Consider the following 19,607-nt stretch of genomic DNA (forward strand, 5'->3'; position numbering starts at 1 on the left):
TTTCAGCCAAACTTTGGTAGAAAGTCCCAAAATGTAGGTAATTTCGGCCGAAATTGTCTGAATCTCTGAAATTCTGACCGAAATTTGGTACATTTTGGCAATTTCGGTTTCGGTACGTTCTGAATCAATCCAACTATGCCTAACATGAAATTCTTATGTATAATCTCTTCTTACTATTGTAATTGTTTTGTTTTGTTACTCAGATGTCTATCGTGTCGAAGACACTGGCTGAGAAAGCAGCATGGGATTTCGCTAAGGAGAACAACATGGACTTAATTAGCATTATACTGCCCCATGTTGTGGGACCCTTCATCATGCCAAACATGCTCCCAGCATGATCAGTGCCCTTGCACTGGTCACAGATATGTCTTGTTCCACACAAAGGAAGTCACTCTACCTACTGCCACCGGAAACTTGTAAACAATACTCTTCTAATCCATCACTAATTGGGATGATGACCCTATGCCCATCACAATGAGATCAACGGTTCATGTGGTTCATAACCCATGTCGATGACATCGTGTGGTTAGGATATGACAACGGGTGCAACTCAGGACAATTTTTGAGAATTTGGATTAAATCGGGTCGAGTTTTGATTGGTTCCAATTCATTTTCTAGCAAAACCTCAATCAAACCTGACCCAAATTGCACCCTAGAGATTCAGATTCATTTTCTTGTCTCAACTAACATTTTTTTGTGAAAGCTCAATCAAATGGTATGAAAAATGCATTCTTCCATATTCACCTCAAGGAAGAAGTCTACATGGAGTAAGCCAACAAAAGTACATATGCATGTATAAATCATTCATAGAGCTAACGTACTCACAAATAAACATATTTAACTTCAAAACCATTTGCTTATAAAATTATATATATGCAAATGATTTTTAGAAGTATCCATAGAGATTTTAATCTTTGATTGCATTAATAACATCTTCTTTGAATCCTCTGTTATGAACAGGAAATGAAGCTCATTATTCAATTCTAAGGCAACACCTACTGATTCACCTGGAGGATTTGTGTAATGCTCATATTTTCCTCTTTGAGCATCCAGAGGCCAAGGGAAGATACATCTGCGCTTCTACTGAGTCCACTATTATAGCTCTTGTGAAAATGTTGAAGGAAAAATATCCTGAATATAACATCCCTATAAAGTAAGCACCTCTTCATCCCATATATATTTTTTCATGCTTGTTTATTACTTTACAAAGTAGATCAAATTCTTTAAATTCTGCGCCTTTTTCCTAGACGATAATTATATCTACAAGGAAGATTGCAAGTGTACTTCTAGAGGTAAGGACGGACCCATGTACATGGAATCTCTAGTACTCCCAATTAGGTGAGATGATCAACCAATTCGTTAGCATTGCTGAGAATAAGGGAAAAGGAAAAAAAATACACTTTAGTCGACTGGAACCATGCAAATGAACTGTATGATATTTTAGAAAAAATGGTCACTAGGATTCCAAAGAAGGGAGTCTATAGTGAATATGGCTACATTTAACTAATGCTAATTAGTGCAGCATTAAGCACTTCTTACTGTAATGATAGATAGCTGACATGAAATCATGCGCAGGTTCAAAGGAATTGATGACAACATCAAACCTGTTCATTTTTCTTCAAAAAAACTTACGGACCTAGGCTTCGAATTCCTATACACCATGGAGGATATGTTCGACGGGGCGATCAAATCCTGCAGAGGGAAGAAGCTGATACCACTTAAATCATAAAAGAAACAGTGCTTAAATGGGACCAACTGAGTCGACGCAAAGCACCAGTCATAGTGGCGAACACACGTGTGCAGCGAGGTGAATTATATATGTACGTATGGTGTGGTAGCTAAAGCTTCAAGGGAAAGTGTGACATGTTATCTGTGGGAGTCTTTCCAGTCAGGTTGCTGTGTGAATGAATAATGTTTATAAAGGCTTTGTGGTATTCCTTTTGCTTGGGCTTTCATATTTTGAAACTAGAGCTTGGGTTGTCTTGGTCTTGGGCCAAAAGTCGAGATAGTAGGCCCAGCAACGTGAACGACCTCAATGCGTTGTGTTAGTCCCAACAATGGGAACGGATGTCAATGCATTAGACCATGTTCGTTTTGGAGTTTGATAATTGATTTCGAGTCTAAAACTGATTATTGGGTCAAAGGTGTGTTAATTTTGACTCCAATAATCAGCTTTAGACTCATAATCGTCCAAAACGAACAAGGCCTTAATTTGGGCCTAGTTTCTCATTACAGGCCCACTCAAATTGGCTTAAGCCCTAGGCCTGCCTTGAGAATTAAGTGCAACATTTGTTGGTCCCAAGATGTATTAGTATCTAGAAAAATTTCTAAAAATAGGCGGACTTTCAAGACATAAACGGCACTGTTGATCTGACTGGTGACCATGTTCAGCCCATTGCCATTGACCTAACCATGATCAGATGATCCTAGACCCTTGATCAATTACACCTCATTGGGGTCACGCTAAACGTTCATTTTTGTAGGCCTTTGTCATACAGATGCAAGTCTGTTCGACATGGTACTAAGACTATGCAGGCCTTTCAATGATGCTCTACAATATCAACGGTCGTAATTACACATGCATGTCCCCACGTGGGACGTTACAATTGATCCTGACTAGACGTACTAAAATTCAAGCAGTGTTCAACAACACATATGTACCAATCAATACAATATCCAGATTTCTTTCCTCGGTTTCTTCATTTCTCCTCATTTCTGATCAAACAATAAAGGGCAAATCTTAGCGTTAGATTTTTTATATTGTGATTTTTATCATTGTTTCATTCCACGCATACTTTTCTCAGTTTGATAAAAAAAACATCGATTTTGATGGAAGAATTACAAGACATTGTAGGTATTTGAAGTCTTGAGTTTGAGGACGAGTTCCGAATTATTAAGAATTAATGAAGCACCATTTCCCTTTCATACTACAGTTTCTAACTCAAACTAAATAACCATAAAGGGGTGACCCCGGGCAGGTTCAACCCAAAAAAATCACAGGCCAGGTTGTGTTTGAGCCACGTCGGGTGAGCTTCAGCTTCAGTTTGAGGAAGTTGAACCCTTAGGTGCAGTCGGGGTGGGTTCGGGATAAGATGTCGGGTTGACCTGACCCGCATCAAAAGCCTACATTTTTTTTTTTAACCGATCTTTTGTTTTGTTTTTTAGGACATAAAAAAGTAACGGAAAGAGATATGAGACCCATAAACCTTGATATGTAACGGAAAGAGATCTGCCACGGATTGTTTGCCATTTTTATTAAACCCTAACTTTCTAGCGACCTCTTTAAACACTACCTTTCTATCGATCTCTTGAAACCCTAACTTTCATGGAGGGAGTTCTGGGTGATGGTGATGGTGATGCCTCTTCGTTGGCGTCTGTGAAACGGAAAATCGAGTTTTCGGGGGCCTTTCAGTACTATCTGGATAGGTGGATTACGCCACATTCGGTTGGGAGATGGATGGGAACTCTCGTTTTAGCAGCGATTTATGTTTTGCGCGTTTATTACCTTCAAGGGTTTTACATCATTTCGTATGCGCTTTGGATCTGTGTATTCTGTAACTCGATTTTGTTCGTGTCACCGAAGGCCGATCCCGAGCTGGAAGTTATGGATGGAGCATCGCTCCCCACTAAGGCTTCGGACGAGTTCAAACCTTTCATTCGAAAAATGCCCGAGTTCGAGTTCTGGTAATTTCATTCATTCATGTTATCTTCATTTCTTTTTTTGTTTATTATCAGAGAGCGTTTTCATCTTATAGCATTTATTCTTTGCTTGTACGTCCGACTTAATGGGTTCTGATTTTTTATTTTTTTTTGAATGATTAATGGGTTCTGATTTTGTATCTTTTTTCTCGTTTTATTAATTTATATCTTACATATAACATGCATTTTCCCTTTTTATGGGTAAGCCGGGCTTAGACAATTGATGTCAAGTTCATGATCTCTGCATGAGAGGCGTTGGGTTCTGCAGGGGAGATGCCAGAAATTTTGCACAAGGGTGGCAAAAATTATAGTAATTTATTTTCTCCAACAAATGAAAGCAATATTATAGTTTCCAAAAAAACCCTCATATATATTCCATCACCAACATACATTGAGGTAGACAAAAATGACATCTTACAATTTTAGAGTGCAAAACCTAATAACATGACCCATAAGAAAATTTTATGGGCTTCCTCGACGTGGTCTCATTTTTTGGAAACGACACATGATTGTCTCATCATCGATGTTACCAAAAATATCCTTCTCAACATATGGAATCAAGCAATCAGCCATAAATTGATCCGACATTCTATTGCGTAATCGATTCTTCAAGATCTTCATGGCAGAAAAGGCTCTCTCAACGCTTGCAGTTGCGACTGGTAAAATTAGTACTAATGTGATGAGCTTGTAAACAAGTGGATACAAGGTTCTATAGTGTGCAATGATTTCAAGAGATTATGTGCTTTATGTCTTTGATCTGAACTTAACTTCATATCCTTGACAATAAGATCAAGCACATCAAGAATAGAGGAAAACATATATTCCAAACTAACCAGTGTTCTATAGTGTGAGCTCCAACGTGTATCTCCCGCATGTTTGAGTGTGGTCTCTTGATTGAGTCCTTGTCCATTTGAAAGCTCACAATTTTCAAGTGCTTCCTTAATTTTGGCAAGTTGAATCTCCTGAAGAATAGCACGGTGCTTATAAGAACCCCCAACCACATTTACTACATTTGTAACTAAAAAAAAGAGATCGGAAAATGTTCATACTTTTCTTTGCAACACCAACTAATGCCAATTGTAATTGATGAGCAAAACAATGAACATAGTAAACATATTCATTCTCCTTCAAGATTAGTGCTTTAAGACCATTAAATTCCCCCTGCATGTTACTTGCCCCATCATATCCTTGACAACGAAGTCTCGATATGCTTAATTAATGCTTGGCCAATAATGTTTCAATTTCTTCCTTAAGGGATGTAGCAGTGGTGTTGGGAACGTGAGTAATATCTAACAAACGCTCAACCACATGCCCAAGCTTATCTACATAACGTATAATTACAACCATTTGCTCCTTGTTAGAAATACCACGAGCTTCATAAACCAAAATAGAAAATAATGAATCCCCGAGATCTTTAATGATTGAGTTAGTGGTTTCAATTGCACAAGCACTCACTATAACCTTTTGGATATCTGAAGTTACTAGTTTGAGATTCCCAGGACACTTCTCCACACAAACCCTCTTTATATCTTTATTAATCATGGTCATGAACTTCAAATGCTGACGAAAGTTTCTTTGGTTAAGTGAGTCACAAGATTCATCATGCCCGCTAAAAGTTACACCTTGTTCTAATAGGAATCGAGCATTCACAACTGAAGCATGCAAGCGACATTGTAATATTCCAAGCATGTCCACCGAAATTGTATGAAACATTTCGTGTAGGTGGCTGTCGAAACCGATATTCCTCAAACGAAACCAAAGTTTTTCAACCGAAATTCAAAACCGTGACCTAAAGTTAGTTCAAACCCCAATTCAATTTCATCACCTTTCAACCCATAAGCATTACAACAAGTAACAATGTGACCCCACACCTACCCTAAATCATTCCATTTAATTCATCGTGACTATCCACACATAATTTTGTTAAATAGGATTCAACAGGATTCCTAGACCATTTTCCAGGCAGTCAACTAATAAATATCTCATATAACCAACAAGATTATTTTTTTTTGTGAATGGTACCAGCACGAAATTCATAATAGAAAATAACACATAAGAAGGGAAAAGCAACATAAACAAGGTAATGCAATTCATGTTCAGCCTCAGAACCCGTAGGGGCGATGGCACTTGAAAGGGAAGGGGGACAATTGCCCCCCTTAATTTTTTGGGAAAAAAATATACCTTTATTTTTTAATTTTTTGGGACAATTGCCCCCCCCCCCCCTTTTTTTAAAAGATTGAACGCTTAAGCGTACGTAAATTTGGTGCGCTTGAAAGTTTAAGTGGGTTTCTATTGGCTATGAAATGGGTCCCACTGCGTTGTGTTTGCAATGAAAAAAAATAAAAAACCCAAATAGGGTTCTCGACAGAAGCATCACACTCTCTCGTAAACCCCCCTCTCTCTCTCTCTCTCTCAAGTCTCAATGACTCAAGCGCCCATCTCCGACGGCGCCACCTCCTTCTCCGACGGACGCCACCTCCTCCGACGGGCGCCACCTCCTAGAACCTACAGGTATGTGTTTTTCATTTTTATTTTTTGGTGTAATGCTAATCTAGGGTTTCGTTTTTTTTTTTTTTTTTGTAAATCTTATGTGTTGTTTAGAGGTGTATGAAAACCTTATTTTCATAAGATTGAAGGGTTTCTTTCGTTTTATGCCATCTAGGGTTTTTTTTTTTTTTTTTTATTTGGACTCTTAACATCTAGGGTTTTTTGCATCAAAAGAACTGATTTTTCAATGGCAAATAGGGTTTCTTTTTCACATGAATCTAGGGTTTGTTTAGGGTTTTTTTTTTCTAAATGGAGTATTGTTTGTTTTCCTTCCAACAGACCCTCTAAGGTTTTCTTTTCTTTTCTTTTTAACTGATTGTAATCAGTTTTTTGTAACTGATTTTTAAATGGGTAATAGGGTTTTTTTTCCACACAGACCCTTAAAATTTTGGTGATTATTAGTTCTTTGTTGTGATTTTTGGTGATTTCCAGGCCTTGTTTCAATCTACAAAAACATAGGCCTTGGTAGTAGATTGAAACACGGCCTGGAATCACAAAAAAATCACCAAAATTACAAAAAAAGAGGACTGGAATCAACAAAAAATCAACAAAATCAACAAAATTAGGGAGAAATAGATTGAGATAAATCACAAAAAAATCACCCCAAATTAGACCTTCTTTAGGGTAAGTCATTACTAATTGTTGAGTCAATAGTTATTGAATATTTTTTTTAGTATTCTCTTACATTGATATAGTGATTGAAATTAAATATTTTTGTGATATAATGATAAAAGTTCTTTGTTTTTCTTATTTGTTTTTTTAGGTATACAAAAATATTTTTCGAGAGTACCGTTAATAAAGTCGATAACCCGTCCTACAACTTCAAGTGTCCCCACCAAATAATGAGAAAACTCTGAAAGAATTCGATTGGAACTTGATCCTGCAAATCCTCCTGCTGATCCCGGATTACGAAGGCCAATAACTGATTATCATCCTAATAATAGGGCAAAAGTTCGAATGATATACTTAGGAAGGGGTCCAATTCAACCACATAATCATGATTTCCCTCAAATTATGCAAGGAAAAGAGAATAGGCGGTTTAATCCAATGTGGCTTAATGATTATCCTACTTGGTTTGAGTATAGCATTGCAAAAGATGCTTTGATGATTATTGCTTGTGTTGCTATCTTTTTAAATCGGATAGTAAGGAGCATGGGGAAGTTGTGATGCTTTTGTTGTTGAGGAGTTCTCTAATTGGAAGAAAGTAGAAAGATTTGGAAAACATATAGGGGTCCTAATAGTGTTCATAATCAAGCTTCGAGTAAATGTGAAGCTTTTAGGAATCAAGAGCAACATATTGAAGCGTTGGTAAATAAGCAAACAGAGTAACAACGAAGTGCGACTCTATCAACCTCATTGTCGACAAAAGGGTTTGGATCTGGAGCACATCTGGCACTTTCACGGCAAAATGTTTCTATACCCATCTTACATCTTCTTCGCATCCCTCACACCTATCAAACGTACGGAGCACTCTGGTCCCCCATAGAGTTTGCGTGTTTGGGTGGACAGCCTTCCAGGATAAGATCCTTATGGTGGATCTTCTTCGCAACCACCAGATTTGGATTATTGACCATTGCGCCTTATGTTTAAGAAATGTAGAATCAGTTGACCACGTGTTTCTTTATTGCTCATTTGCTAGGGAAGTTTGGTACCACATCCTAGATAAGTTTGGGATGTCCCGGTTCTTCCCTCGTCGGATGGGAGATTTTTTAGATTGTTGGTTCTCAGTGCCCTAGCCACATAAAGGAAGAATTCTATGGTGAGTGACAATGTTAGCATTGAAACAAATTCTTTGAAGGAGAGAAATGTGAAGCTCTTTAATAATCAATCTAAATCCCCTCTTTCTACATTCAATAAGATCATCTCCATTGTTATTTCGTGGGTGAGGATTCTCTCTACCTTCAAATTCTACTCTAGCTCCAACCTTGTTCGATGTTCGAAGGAGATCTGCTATGTGTCGGAAAGAGAGTCCTTTATCTCCTAGTTGGGTGCCGCCTGACCCCCTGGTTGGCTTAAAGCTAAATTTTGATTTGTCTAGTATTGGAAACCCAGGGCCTTCTGGGGTGGGAAGTCTGCTTAGAGATGAGGATGGCTAGACCTTAGAAGCACGAAGCAGGTGCGGGTGCGGAGGCGGGAGCGGGGAAGCGTGGAGGGTCTAGAAGAGTAAGTTTGGGAGCGTCATGGGAGCGTGTATGTAATATTTCTTTATATATCTTTTAAAATTCAAGTACATTAAAAAATAATAGTTTCTAACAATTTTCATATGCATCTTTCAAAATTTAAGTACATCTAAAAGCTAATTTTTAACCATCTTCATTTGTGTGCACTCGTTTCTTGTGCCTTCTGAAGATATACAAGCCTGCTTGCTCCAATGAAGTGCTTTGAAGAGTTGGAGGAGTTTAATGTGAGGAAGTTGGTGATTGTGGGACTTATAGAGTAATAGAAGTAGGTTGGGAGCGTCATGGGAGCGGTTCCCGTCTCTTTGGGGTCGCGCTCCCTGGAAGCTCCTTCCCAAGGAGCGCCGAATCGAGGTTCCGAGGTGATAGCGGCACCCCGAGGGAAGATTCCTGCTTCTAAGGGCTAGATTAGATGTGCATTTTCATGACCCTATTGGGTCAAGGATTCCGATGAGGCAGAGGCAAGAGCGTTGCTCCAAGGATTGATGATTGTTGATAATAGCTTGTTGAACAGGTTGATAGTTGAGGGGGACTCTCGTAATACCATTAGATGGATGGATGCAGGGGCGATGGCACTTGAAAGGGAAGGGGGACAATTGTCCCCATTAATTTTTTGGGAAAAAAAAAATACCTTTATTTTTAATACTTACCCCCTTTTTAAAAAAGAGAAAACAGATTGAACGCTTAAGCGTACGTAAATTTGTTGCGCTTGAAAGTTTAAGTGGGTTTCTATTGGCTATGAAATGGGCCCCACTGCGTTGTGTTTGCGATAAAAAAACAAAAAATCCAAATATGGTTCTCAACAGAAGCATCACACTCTCTCGTAAAACCCTTTCTCGCCGAAGCTCTCTCTCTCTCTCTCTCTCTCTCTCTCTCTCTAAAGTCTCAACGACTCAAGCGCTCATCTCCGACGGCGCCACCTCCTTCTCCGACGGGCACCACCTCCTAGAACCTATAGGTATGTGTTTTTCATTTTTATTTTTTGGTGTAATGCAAATATAGGTTTTTTTTTTTTTTTTTTTTGTTTCTTTGTGGACCCTTAACATCTAGGGTTTTTTTTATCAAAAGAATTGATTTTTCAATGGGTTCTTTTTTCACACGAATCTAGGATTTGTTTAGGTTTTTTTTTCTAAATGGAGTTTTGTTTTTTTTCCTTCCAACAGACCCTCTAAGGTTTTCTTTTTCTTTTCTTTTCTTTTTAACTGATTGCAATCAGTTTTTTGTAACTGATTTTTAAATGGGTAATAGGTTTTTTTTTTTCCACACAGACCCTTAAATTTTTTTTGGTAACATCGATGATGAGACAATCATGTGTCGTTTCAAAAAAATGAGACCACGTCGAGGAAGCCTATAAAATTTTCTTATGGGTCATGTTAATAGGTTTTGCACTCTAAAATTGTAAGATGTCATTTTTGTTTACGTCAATGTATGTTAGTGATGGAATATATATGAGGGTTTTTTTTTTGGAAACTATAATATTGCTTTCATTTGTTTGGAGAAAAAATTACAATAATTTTTGCCCCCCTTGTGCAAAATTTATGGCATCGCCCCTGGATGGATGACATCTAGCCGTATCCATGGAGACTTGTAGATTTGATTGATGAGATCCACGATTGTGTGGAATGTCAACCTGTCTGATTTCAGCATGTTTGTCGGTCGGCAAATAATGAGGCGGATCGTTTAAACAGGGATAGAGTGAATCTGGCGTCCTCTCAGATATTTTATTTCCTTCTTCCATGATCTATTTCTTTTTTGCCTTCTCGCTTTGTATCTTCCTTATTGTCTTGTATTTTCCCTGTTGACTTCATTGGTCTTCGGTTTCCCTCTCTTCTTAATATATACTTCACCGTTTCAAGAAAAAATGGTGGGGATTTTATCGTCATTAGTTTTATGTTCAAACGATCTTGTAGGCCAGGGATAACTGTCTGTATGAGATCATTTTCAGATTTTGTTACTAGAAGTGCCTTGATAGGTTTGCCTCTAATGGGTGCTCGCTATACTTGGGAGAGAGCTTTAATTCGAGGGATGGTTGGATAGGTTTCTGATTTGTCCTCATTGGTGTGATCTATGCCCAGAAGCCATGGAGATTGTGCTTCCAAGACCTGTATCAGATTGGATAGGTTTCTGATTAGTCCTCATTGGTGTGATCTATGCCCAGAACCCATGGAGATTGTGCTTCCAAGACCTGTATTGGACCGTCGACCAATTCTTTTAGACCCCCAAGATCAATTTTGGGGCCCTTATCCTTTTAAGTTTGAGCTTGGTTGGCTTGCAGAACCAAATTTAAGGGCTCATATGATGGAATGGTGGGTATTTTCTTTTGGAGAGGGCTAAGCTGATATTTAATCGGGTCAGAAGCTTAGATTCGTTAAGGCTAAGTTAAGAAAGGGTCTCTGTTTCAATTGTGCAGTCTTAATTAGAAGTATAGGGAAGGTTGGCAACTCAAGATTTGGCATGGAGTTTTGTTTCCAAATTTAGAAGAAAACTCCCTATGCATGCCTTGAGAAGTCTCTAGAATCATATATGTAGGCCTTTGGTCATTCTTTATGCATGAAATATAAATAAGAATTTTAAAGTTTGCTAGTGTGCAAATGGGTTGTGATATCCTTCTTTTGATCTTGGTGTCATAACGGTTGGTATTCACCCTTAACAGTCCTAAACTGTTGCTATTTTCAAAATTCTCTACGAATCTCTCTGGATTCTGCCTAGTTCACCATTTTAATTGCCTTTTCCCCAAATCAGTCCCCATTCTTGTTTACAAAAATTCCCTTCCATAGACTCCATCCTACATCAAATTGACATTAGAGCTATTGGTTTGAATTTCTTCATACGAGAGTAGGATATCCATGGGAGGATTGACAGAGACACAAACAGATCGACTACTGATGAAGATAAACATGGATTTTTATAAACTTTCTAAAATAAGAAACTTTCTATTTTTTCCATGTACATGTTTCCTCAACTAAATCTAAGATACAATACCATCAAATCCGCATCACAAAATTTGGCTAAAAGCTCCTTGACAACAACTTTAGGGTATACTAAGGGTAAACGATTGATGTTTTATAAAGTTTCTAAAATAAGAAAATTTTTATTTTTATAATCTCCATCCTTCATCAACTAAATCTAAGATTCAATACCATCTAATCCTCTTCTTAAAAGTTGGCTAAAAGCTCATTAACACCATCTCGAGAATTTCTTATTTCTAAAAGATACGGTGAAGTACAAAATCTCACCTTAAATTTCGGAAATTTCGGTGAAATATTTCGGAAATTTTTCGGTGAAATTTTTACGAGATTTCGTCCGAAATTTCGTACCGAAACCGAAGCTTTTCGGTTTCGTTGATGACCGAAACCGAAACCGAGATTTAAAACCTTGGAGGATACTTTGTCATAGGCCAGCATACCTATGGGCTGTTCTTGTCCACTATTGCTTATGCAAAAGTGTGGAAAGGGTTTCAGATCATATAAAGAATTGCCTGGATTGCTCGAGTTGCTAGATAACGGATATGACTGAAGGCATTTCAGTCATGTGGATCAACTAAAGACAATAGTGAGTTATATTTTCTATTTTGTGTGCTCAACCTTGATCTCCAATCCTGTGACCAGATCTAGTTAGATCTCTGCCCATTATGCTGAGTCTTTCACTTTCATTTGGCTGATATTACTGGTTTGAAATAAAATAACAGATCTTACCATTGGATCTTGTTTAAATTTCCTTGTTACCATAATGTTTGACATTAACCCCAAATAGCTCTACTCCTTTCTTTTCCATCTAGTTCACCATTTTATTTGCCTTTTCTCCAAATCACTTCATATTCTTGTTTCACTGACCCCGCACTACATCAAGTTGATGTCAGAAGGCTAGAATGCCCTCATCCGTTCCCAAAAAAAAAAAAAAGAAGGCTCGAAGGCCTTCATACGAGGGTAGGATATCCATGGGAGGATTGACAGAGACAGAGAGATCGACTATTGATCAAGATGTATAGTCACATGGATAGTCTTGACGTACAAATCAAGGATTTGAAGGAAGCTCAAGTTGATCACAGGTCCCAACTTTCAAATTAGGCAATATTTTCTATGAAAATTGGAATTACTAACAATTCCACTGCATGTGATGAAGATTGGAGAACCATGTTATGTCCTTTAACACACCCAAAGGTGAATTCAATTTGGCGAGGATACCTTGACATAGGTCAGGAGACATATGGGCTACTATTCAAGGCTTCTTTAATTGTGATTGTGCAAAAGTGTGTTAGGGGTCAGGATCATGTCAAAATTTGTCCAAGTTGCTCGAGTTGCAAGATAATAAATATGGCCATAGTCAATTCACTCATGTGGACCGGCTGAAGACAATATTGGGTTATATTTCGTTCCTTGAAATGCCCAAGACTCTGTAACTTGCATACTATTGCAAGAGCTCAACTAGGGAGATCTGACATTGAAGGCTACACTTGGGAGATCGATTGCTCATGTACTCCTCTTGGATATTGCTTGAGCCACAACAGGAAGTCAAGGGCAAGTACTTGTTGAGAGTTTTTTGTGACCTGAAGATGATGGTCATTTCAAACTCTCAGTCAAAATATGGTTTGACTTTCTTCATGAGGGGGAGAGATAATGAGGAAAACCATGCAACCCCTCAATTCCTATTATATACTTGAGATGCAAGTTGAGACTCAAAAAGTGGGAAATCAAGAGTATGAATAGGAGTTGGAAATTAGAATGTTGAAAGTTAAAATTCTCATGCCAGTTCATAATTTGCTAGTTTTAGCGAATTATTGCATACCTTGTTGTGAATTCGTAGGCATGTACTGGTTCACAATACAATAAATTCGTCAAGTTAACCTGGTAACATAGATTCGAGCTTTAGATATTCAAAACTTGTCTTTACTCAACTATCATTGCTCGAGTTCAAGTCAACTAAAAAATTTAATCTCAATCATCACAAGGTTGATGTAACCAGATTGATACTTTTAGTTTCTATTTGAAGTTAATCCTTTGCTCTCGTGGTGAGAGGGCTTTAATTGTATAAACGTGGTGAATTTGAAATTAGTAATAGGTGGGGAGAGTTTAAACGTTGAAAAGTTCGAATTCCAATGTAACGGTTCAAGGGGAATTTCAAAAAAAATTTGTTTTGAAAATTGACAATTTTATTGAATAATGGAGGGGACAAGTTGTCCCTACCAGAATACAAAGGTGGATAAACTCCAAATACTACGTAGACAAAATTATAAAATTTTAGTTTAATAATTGAAGTTAGGCTACGAATGATTCTAGAATGACAAGGCTTAAGAGGAAATGTCAGTCAGTATAGGCAAGAGTTTAGATTTAAGTCTAAAGTGTCAATTGGGATAGGGGAGACTTCAATATATTGATTCAGATTTAAGTCTAAAGTGTCAATTGGGATAGGGGGAGACTTCAATATTGTGATTCAAATTTCAATCCCTAAGGGTGCGTTTGGATCGCCGGAATCAAGAATCGGTATCGGTGTCACATTCCAATCCAATTCCAATTCCCCCCGTAAACGGATACTGATTCCAATTCCAGTGTTTGTGTAAACCCTGAAGTTTATCTTGGAATCAACCGTGATTCCCATTCTAGCGTTTGGTACTGCCAGACCAATGCCATAATGGAATCAAATTTTCAATAATTATTTCAATCAATAATACTAGTTTTTCTAATAAAATATAAAACCATATAAGCTTATATGAGGTGATTGTGAGCAGCCCCTCATATAAGCTTATATGAGGTGATCGCTAAAAACATGGTGGGCCCACATTTTTTGGGTGATCCGAGCCGGTCATTTGATAGGCCCTGACATAGATAGGGGGTGCCCAAAAAATCAGCTCCATAGGATCATCCCAACCCTTCAAACTGTGGAGGTGAAAGAGGGGAAAATGGGCGGGGTATAAATTTGCCCACTTACCCGTCCATTTCCCCCTCTTTCTCCTCCACAGTACGAAGGGTTGGGATGATCCTATGGAGCTGATTTTTTGGGCACCCCCTATCTATGTCAGGGCCTATCAAATGACCGGTTCGGATCACCCCAAAAATGTGGGCCCACCATGTTTTTAGCGGTCACCTCATATAAGCTTATATGAGGGGCCGCTCACAATCACTTTCCTATGTGTGTGTGTGTGTGTGTGTGTGTGTGTGTGTGTGTGTGTGTGTGTGTGTGTGTATTGCTGTTTTATTGAGAAAACAAATGCCATCCATCGTTAAATGGTCATCAAATGCTATTAACATTTATCAGAACTCAGAAAAACAAAAAAAAAGAGAAACCCATTAAAATTCTAATTGTGAGGCATTACCATATCTAATTTAATCCTACCACCATTAAGCACATAAATACATACACATGCACAAATATATGTTGGTCATAATCATTTTAAATGACTTGCAATGATCAGGATGACAAAGCCACGTCTCCAATCCCAGCTGACCTGTTAGAGTTGGTGTTATTTAATCATTCATACTTTAACAAGCATGCCTCTTTCCACATAGTTGCATTTCTAGTAGAATCTATGCCATCAATTGCAATGCAGACCTAATCCTTTCATCAATATGTAGAAATAATACTACACACATACACATACAAGAACATGGGATCAAGCTTGCTCTTCGGTTTTACTCAGGTTGGGTTTAGGTCAAACCCAACTAATTTTTCACTAAAAGTCCTCTCAACCTGACCCAAGTGGCACCCCTAAAGGAGAAACCCCGACAGTGAATTAGGAAAGGCTCAGTTAAACCAACATGATAATCTGTGTCTACATCTCTTTGGCTGGACACAAGTTTTAAACATTGACATAATCACAAGAAACATATCATATAATAATACATCTTAGGTGAGTGCTTACCAGATGGATAGAATTAAGAGAGGAAATCAATATGTGGCTCACTTCAATCCAAAAAATTAAAAATTAAAATATCACAATTACACAAACTCTGAGCATCCATACAAACATGGCAGAAACAGAGTGCACTCTATTTTTGTCAAGAGAGAGAGAGAGACACCCATATTTGTGTTTTGATTGATTTACATGGGTCTAAACCCAAATTCTTCCAGATTTTCTGAAACCTGATTTTATCTTAGCATATCATCTATAGAATTCCATAATTACATAGGCTTTTTACAAAACTGGTTTTCACTTCAAATCACATGGGTAGCCCACATGAGAGAGAGATGTCATAGTCTCTTCCAGGCCATCTTCCAGTTGTCCTCAAAGCAAAAACGCAGCCCAAAAGCCAACATCTCCTTTTTTTACACGCTCCGATCTCTCCCTCCTCAGATTCCTACTTCATCTTCTCCGTCTTTACTCTTTACTTTCCTTTGTTTTTTCCCACACAGAGAGAAACCCATATGTATATTCATAAAATCAGAGGAATGGAAAAGAATAGAGTGATAGAGAGATTGATTTGCAATGAACCCAACGAAAGAGGAGAAGAAGATGACGGCGAGTTATTTTGGAAGCTTGAGTGGGGCGGTAGCCTTAAAACCTAATATTAGAAGAAAATTGAGAAAAAAAGAGCAAATATCGAGTGATTATTGACGCCGTTTTTTTCTCCGATTCTGGAAATCAGAATACCACCCCTCTACACGGGTATCAAATCGCGCCCAATATTCCCTTACTTTTTCCGCCTGGAGTCGAGCATTGTTTCCCATTCCATTAGTAAAAAGAATGAGCATTGTTTCCCATTCCATTAGTAAAAAGAATCCAAACACTGGAATCAATTAAATCGGTTTCAGATACCGATTCCTGATTCCAATTCCTGCTATCCAAACGCACCCTAATGGATTTGGGATGTGATAAGTTTAATTAACTAGCAATGTTGACTTTATCTGGATCAGTGACTTATGCAATGAATGAGTTGGAGCCAAAGGTGTTGGGGGGAATGCGATCTAAAATTGTGAGCTGAAGTAACTAACTTCAATGGGACTTGTTAAGTTTCTCTATTCTGAGTGCGCATAAAATAGGTGAATTTTTTTTTTTTTTTTCGAATGATAATAAAATAGGTGAATGTGACCCTACCCAAGGTGCTAAAATTCCCCTCTCCAAACCCCACAATGGCGGGAGCCTCGTGCACTGGGCCACCCTTTTTAAACAATGGGGTTCCAAAATTCTCATCATTTTTTCTTATACGAATTTTATTCTTATATTTCAAAGAGAGTTGCCTGCATTTTATGTAAGTTTCGAGTGGAGTGGCATGTTTTTCTGGTTTTCCTTTTTCCTTTCTGTCTAATCTTTTTCCTAATTTTCCTTAATCAGCAGAAGTCCGTCTAGATGGGCTGGTTAGAATAATAACTGATTTGCAGATCACAAATATAGCTCTTGTGTTTTCAGGTATTCCATCACAATTGCCTTCTGTGTTGCTTTAGTCATGACATGCTTTTCTCTGTTCGATCTTCCAGCCTCCTGGCCAATATTGATTTGCTTCGGGATCTTTCTATTTGTCTTGAAGATTAAGCATCGAATTCGGCACATGATCAAATACAGATACATCCCTTTCAGCATTGGGAAGCAGGTCAGGCTGCAATCATTTTAACCCTCTTTGCCTGCCCCACCATATGAAAGTAATGATAGTTAAAAGCATTGGTTAAATTTGACGTATCTGTTGGGTGTGGTATGTTATATTTGAATGCATTATAGAAAGTAAGCCAATGTGTTACCTTTTTGTCTAATAAAACAAAAGAAAAACACCAAAAAAAAATTATGAAATGGTTAAAAAATATAGATACACAACAAAAATCGATGATGGTTTCTGCTTGAGGCAAAGAAAGTATAAAGGAACTAATGTTAATGAAAAGGGGGAAACTTGTGTCATCTATGCTATCAAGAGGAATGCTAGCCTCAAGCGGTAAAATAGCCGCTTGAATGTACTCGGGTCTTTAAAAAGAGAGGGAAGTCATAAATGCATATGGTCACACCTCCCTCCCTCTCTCTCCTCTGAATTTCGCCCTTTTTCCAATGTCACCCTCTTTGGTGCTCCACTCTTTCCCATCTTCTTGTTTCATTCGCAACGGGTAATTTTCTCTTGGGTTGGTGAAATTTATTTGTTAATTACGTTGCTTGTTGCTTGCTTGAAGAAGTTGAAAAATGCTCAGCCACGGGTGAGGAGAAGGAAAAAAGAACAGAGAAAACTAGGGAATCATTTAAGAATGAAGAAAAACTCTGATTTAAGGAAGCACTGCCAACAAGAAATCCATCAATATATTTTTGCTTCTCAAGGTCGTTACTGTGGCTTCCATTTTAACACAATCTCCTTTATCTGATTCCTTAGTATCCCCTGTTTCGAGCCCGCTACCTGTTTTCACGAGATCCATATAGGGTTTGCATTGAATGGTGGATTTGAGGACCTTTGAGGACCAACTCGGCCTAGTTGGAATTGTTGGAATCAGTTGAGAATGTGGAGGAGCCGGCGTAGAAAGATGCTTCTTGGGGTGGTGGTGTGGAGAGCATGTGAGAGATTGTTAGTTGTTCTGTTTCTTCATTGAGGCTGCAGAGACCATAAGAAGTGGAAGAATGGGAGGCGTAATACAATTAATGAATTAAAGCTCTGGTAAACTTTTCTGAAGGAGTAGGTTTTGGCATCAGACCCATGTCATGGTCTTGGCTCCTGATGTATGGTCTGAAGTTGAAGATTGCTTGGAGAAAAGCTTTAATGGAGGACTTGAGCATTGGCTTCAAAGAAGGAACCTCCTCCTTTTTCTCTGATGGGACTATCTCGGGGTTGATACAGTGTTAACAGGGAATTAGATGAATTGAAAAGAAAACTCACCTGCTGGTTCTGACGGAAATAAAAAAGTGAAAATAGAAGTAAGCCACCCAGAGCTGTCAAATAAAGAAGCAGCGCATTTTTTATTTTTTTAAGCTGCAATTAAAGGAGGAAAGAAAAGTTTCCAAAGTGGCGACTTTAGAAGCCAATAAAATCCCGAGTACATCCGAGCGGCAATCTTACCGCTTGACGCTAGCATTCCTCTATTAAATAATTAAAAAAAAACAGTATGACCATGAATATTGCTTACATTGTCCTTACTATTCTGAATGGTGGCCTAAATAACTCTTGTGGTGTTGCAATATCAGTTGAGATTCTAATGCTATGATAATGATCCCATCACCTTCCTTCTAGCTCCATTGGCATCCCGACGGCCTCCATCATTTTTGTTATAACTGTGTCTGTTGTCGATGCTGTTACTGCTGATGTTATTATTAGCCTTAATTCATATCTTTTGTTCATGTTTTATGTTGTGACAGAAGTACACAGGGAAGAAGTCATCTGCGAGTAACAGTTCACCCAAGGACTGATTTTTGCTCTAAGCTTACACACTTGGAACAAATGAAGACAGAAAAAAAAACATTGGTCTCTAAGATTTCAAGCATTTAGATTGTAAAATGGGCACATTTCATTTCGTTGGAAACTAAAATGTACTCAGATGCAAAATTGACTTTGCACTGCCATTTCTGGGCTATTATTGCATATGCTACTGAAACATTAAAAGTCTGGGTTTTTTCACATGGTATTAGAGCAAATTGCCTGGGTTCAAAACACGTAGATATTAAAAGTCCACATGTAATGGCCTACCCTAAAAAGAGAGGGGCCACACGTGAGGGAAGTGCTAAATACTGCTGTCTCCAGCGGCTTAAGCTTTTGGAGTAATTGTTGTTTCACATGGTTTTCGATCCGAAATTTCTTAATTTTTTTAGCAGATGGGCAAACTGACGAAATTAAGGCAAGGAGAATGTTGGGTTCTTTAGAGAAAGTCAGCTTAAGAATTAAGAAAAGCATTAGTGACGCCTTCATTAGCACCAACACCAGCACCTGCACTAGAGGCGGGGGCAATGAGTTGATACGTATTTTATACGAAAGAAGGGAATGAGAAGACTTGTTTTGTATTTTTACATGTATAGTTTATGTATAGTTTTGTATTTGAAAACTGCACTAGATACAAGGAAAGTTACTGGGCTATATATGTGGATTTATCCTCTCCCTATGTAGATGCGTTTTCAGCATCTCCAAGGGGTGGGGCCCTGCGGAGTGGGTCATGCATGGTTAGTGCTGCTGGAAAATAAAACCGAGGAGGGTCGATGACCCAGAACCGGACAATATCTATACAGTGGAGTCGGGGATTGATAGATCTCCTCGCCCATAGTGATTTTTCACTCCTTCATATCTTTTGCCTCTTCAA

General features: G+C 38.3%; 1 protein-coding gene across 1 annotated transcript; it reads left to right on the top strand.

Annotated features, from left to right (window-relative positions):
• The first annotated feature begins 3,159 nt into the window (after positions 1–3,159).
• On the top strand, positions 3,160–18,936 carry LOC143847843 (protein RER1B-like). Its single transcript, XM_077356630.1, has 3 exons — positions 3,160–3,684; positions 16,765–16,945; positions 18,676–18,936. Exons 1-3 carry the CDS (start codon positions 3,326–3,328, stop codon positions 18,724–18,726), a joined length of 591 nt encoding a protein of 196 aa, XP_077212745.1. The 5' UTR covers positions 3,160–3,325; the 3' UTR covers positions 18,727–18,936.
• Positions 18,937–19,607: the final 671 nt, after the last annotated feature.

Source organism: Tasmannia lanceolata, unplaced genomic scaffold (assembly GCF_043159265.1).
Source record: "Tasmannia lanceolata isolate RefF3 unplaced genomic scaffold, GAP_Taslan_0.1 ptg000016l, whole genome shotgun sequence".
In the NCBI taxonomy this organism is placed as follows: domain Eukaryota; kingdom Viridiplantae; phylum Streptophyta; class Magnoliopsida; order Canellales; family Winteraceae; genus Tasmannia; species Tasmannia lanceolata.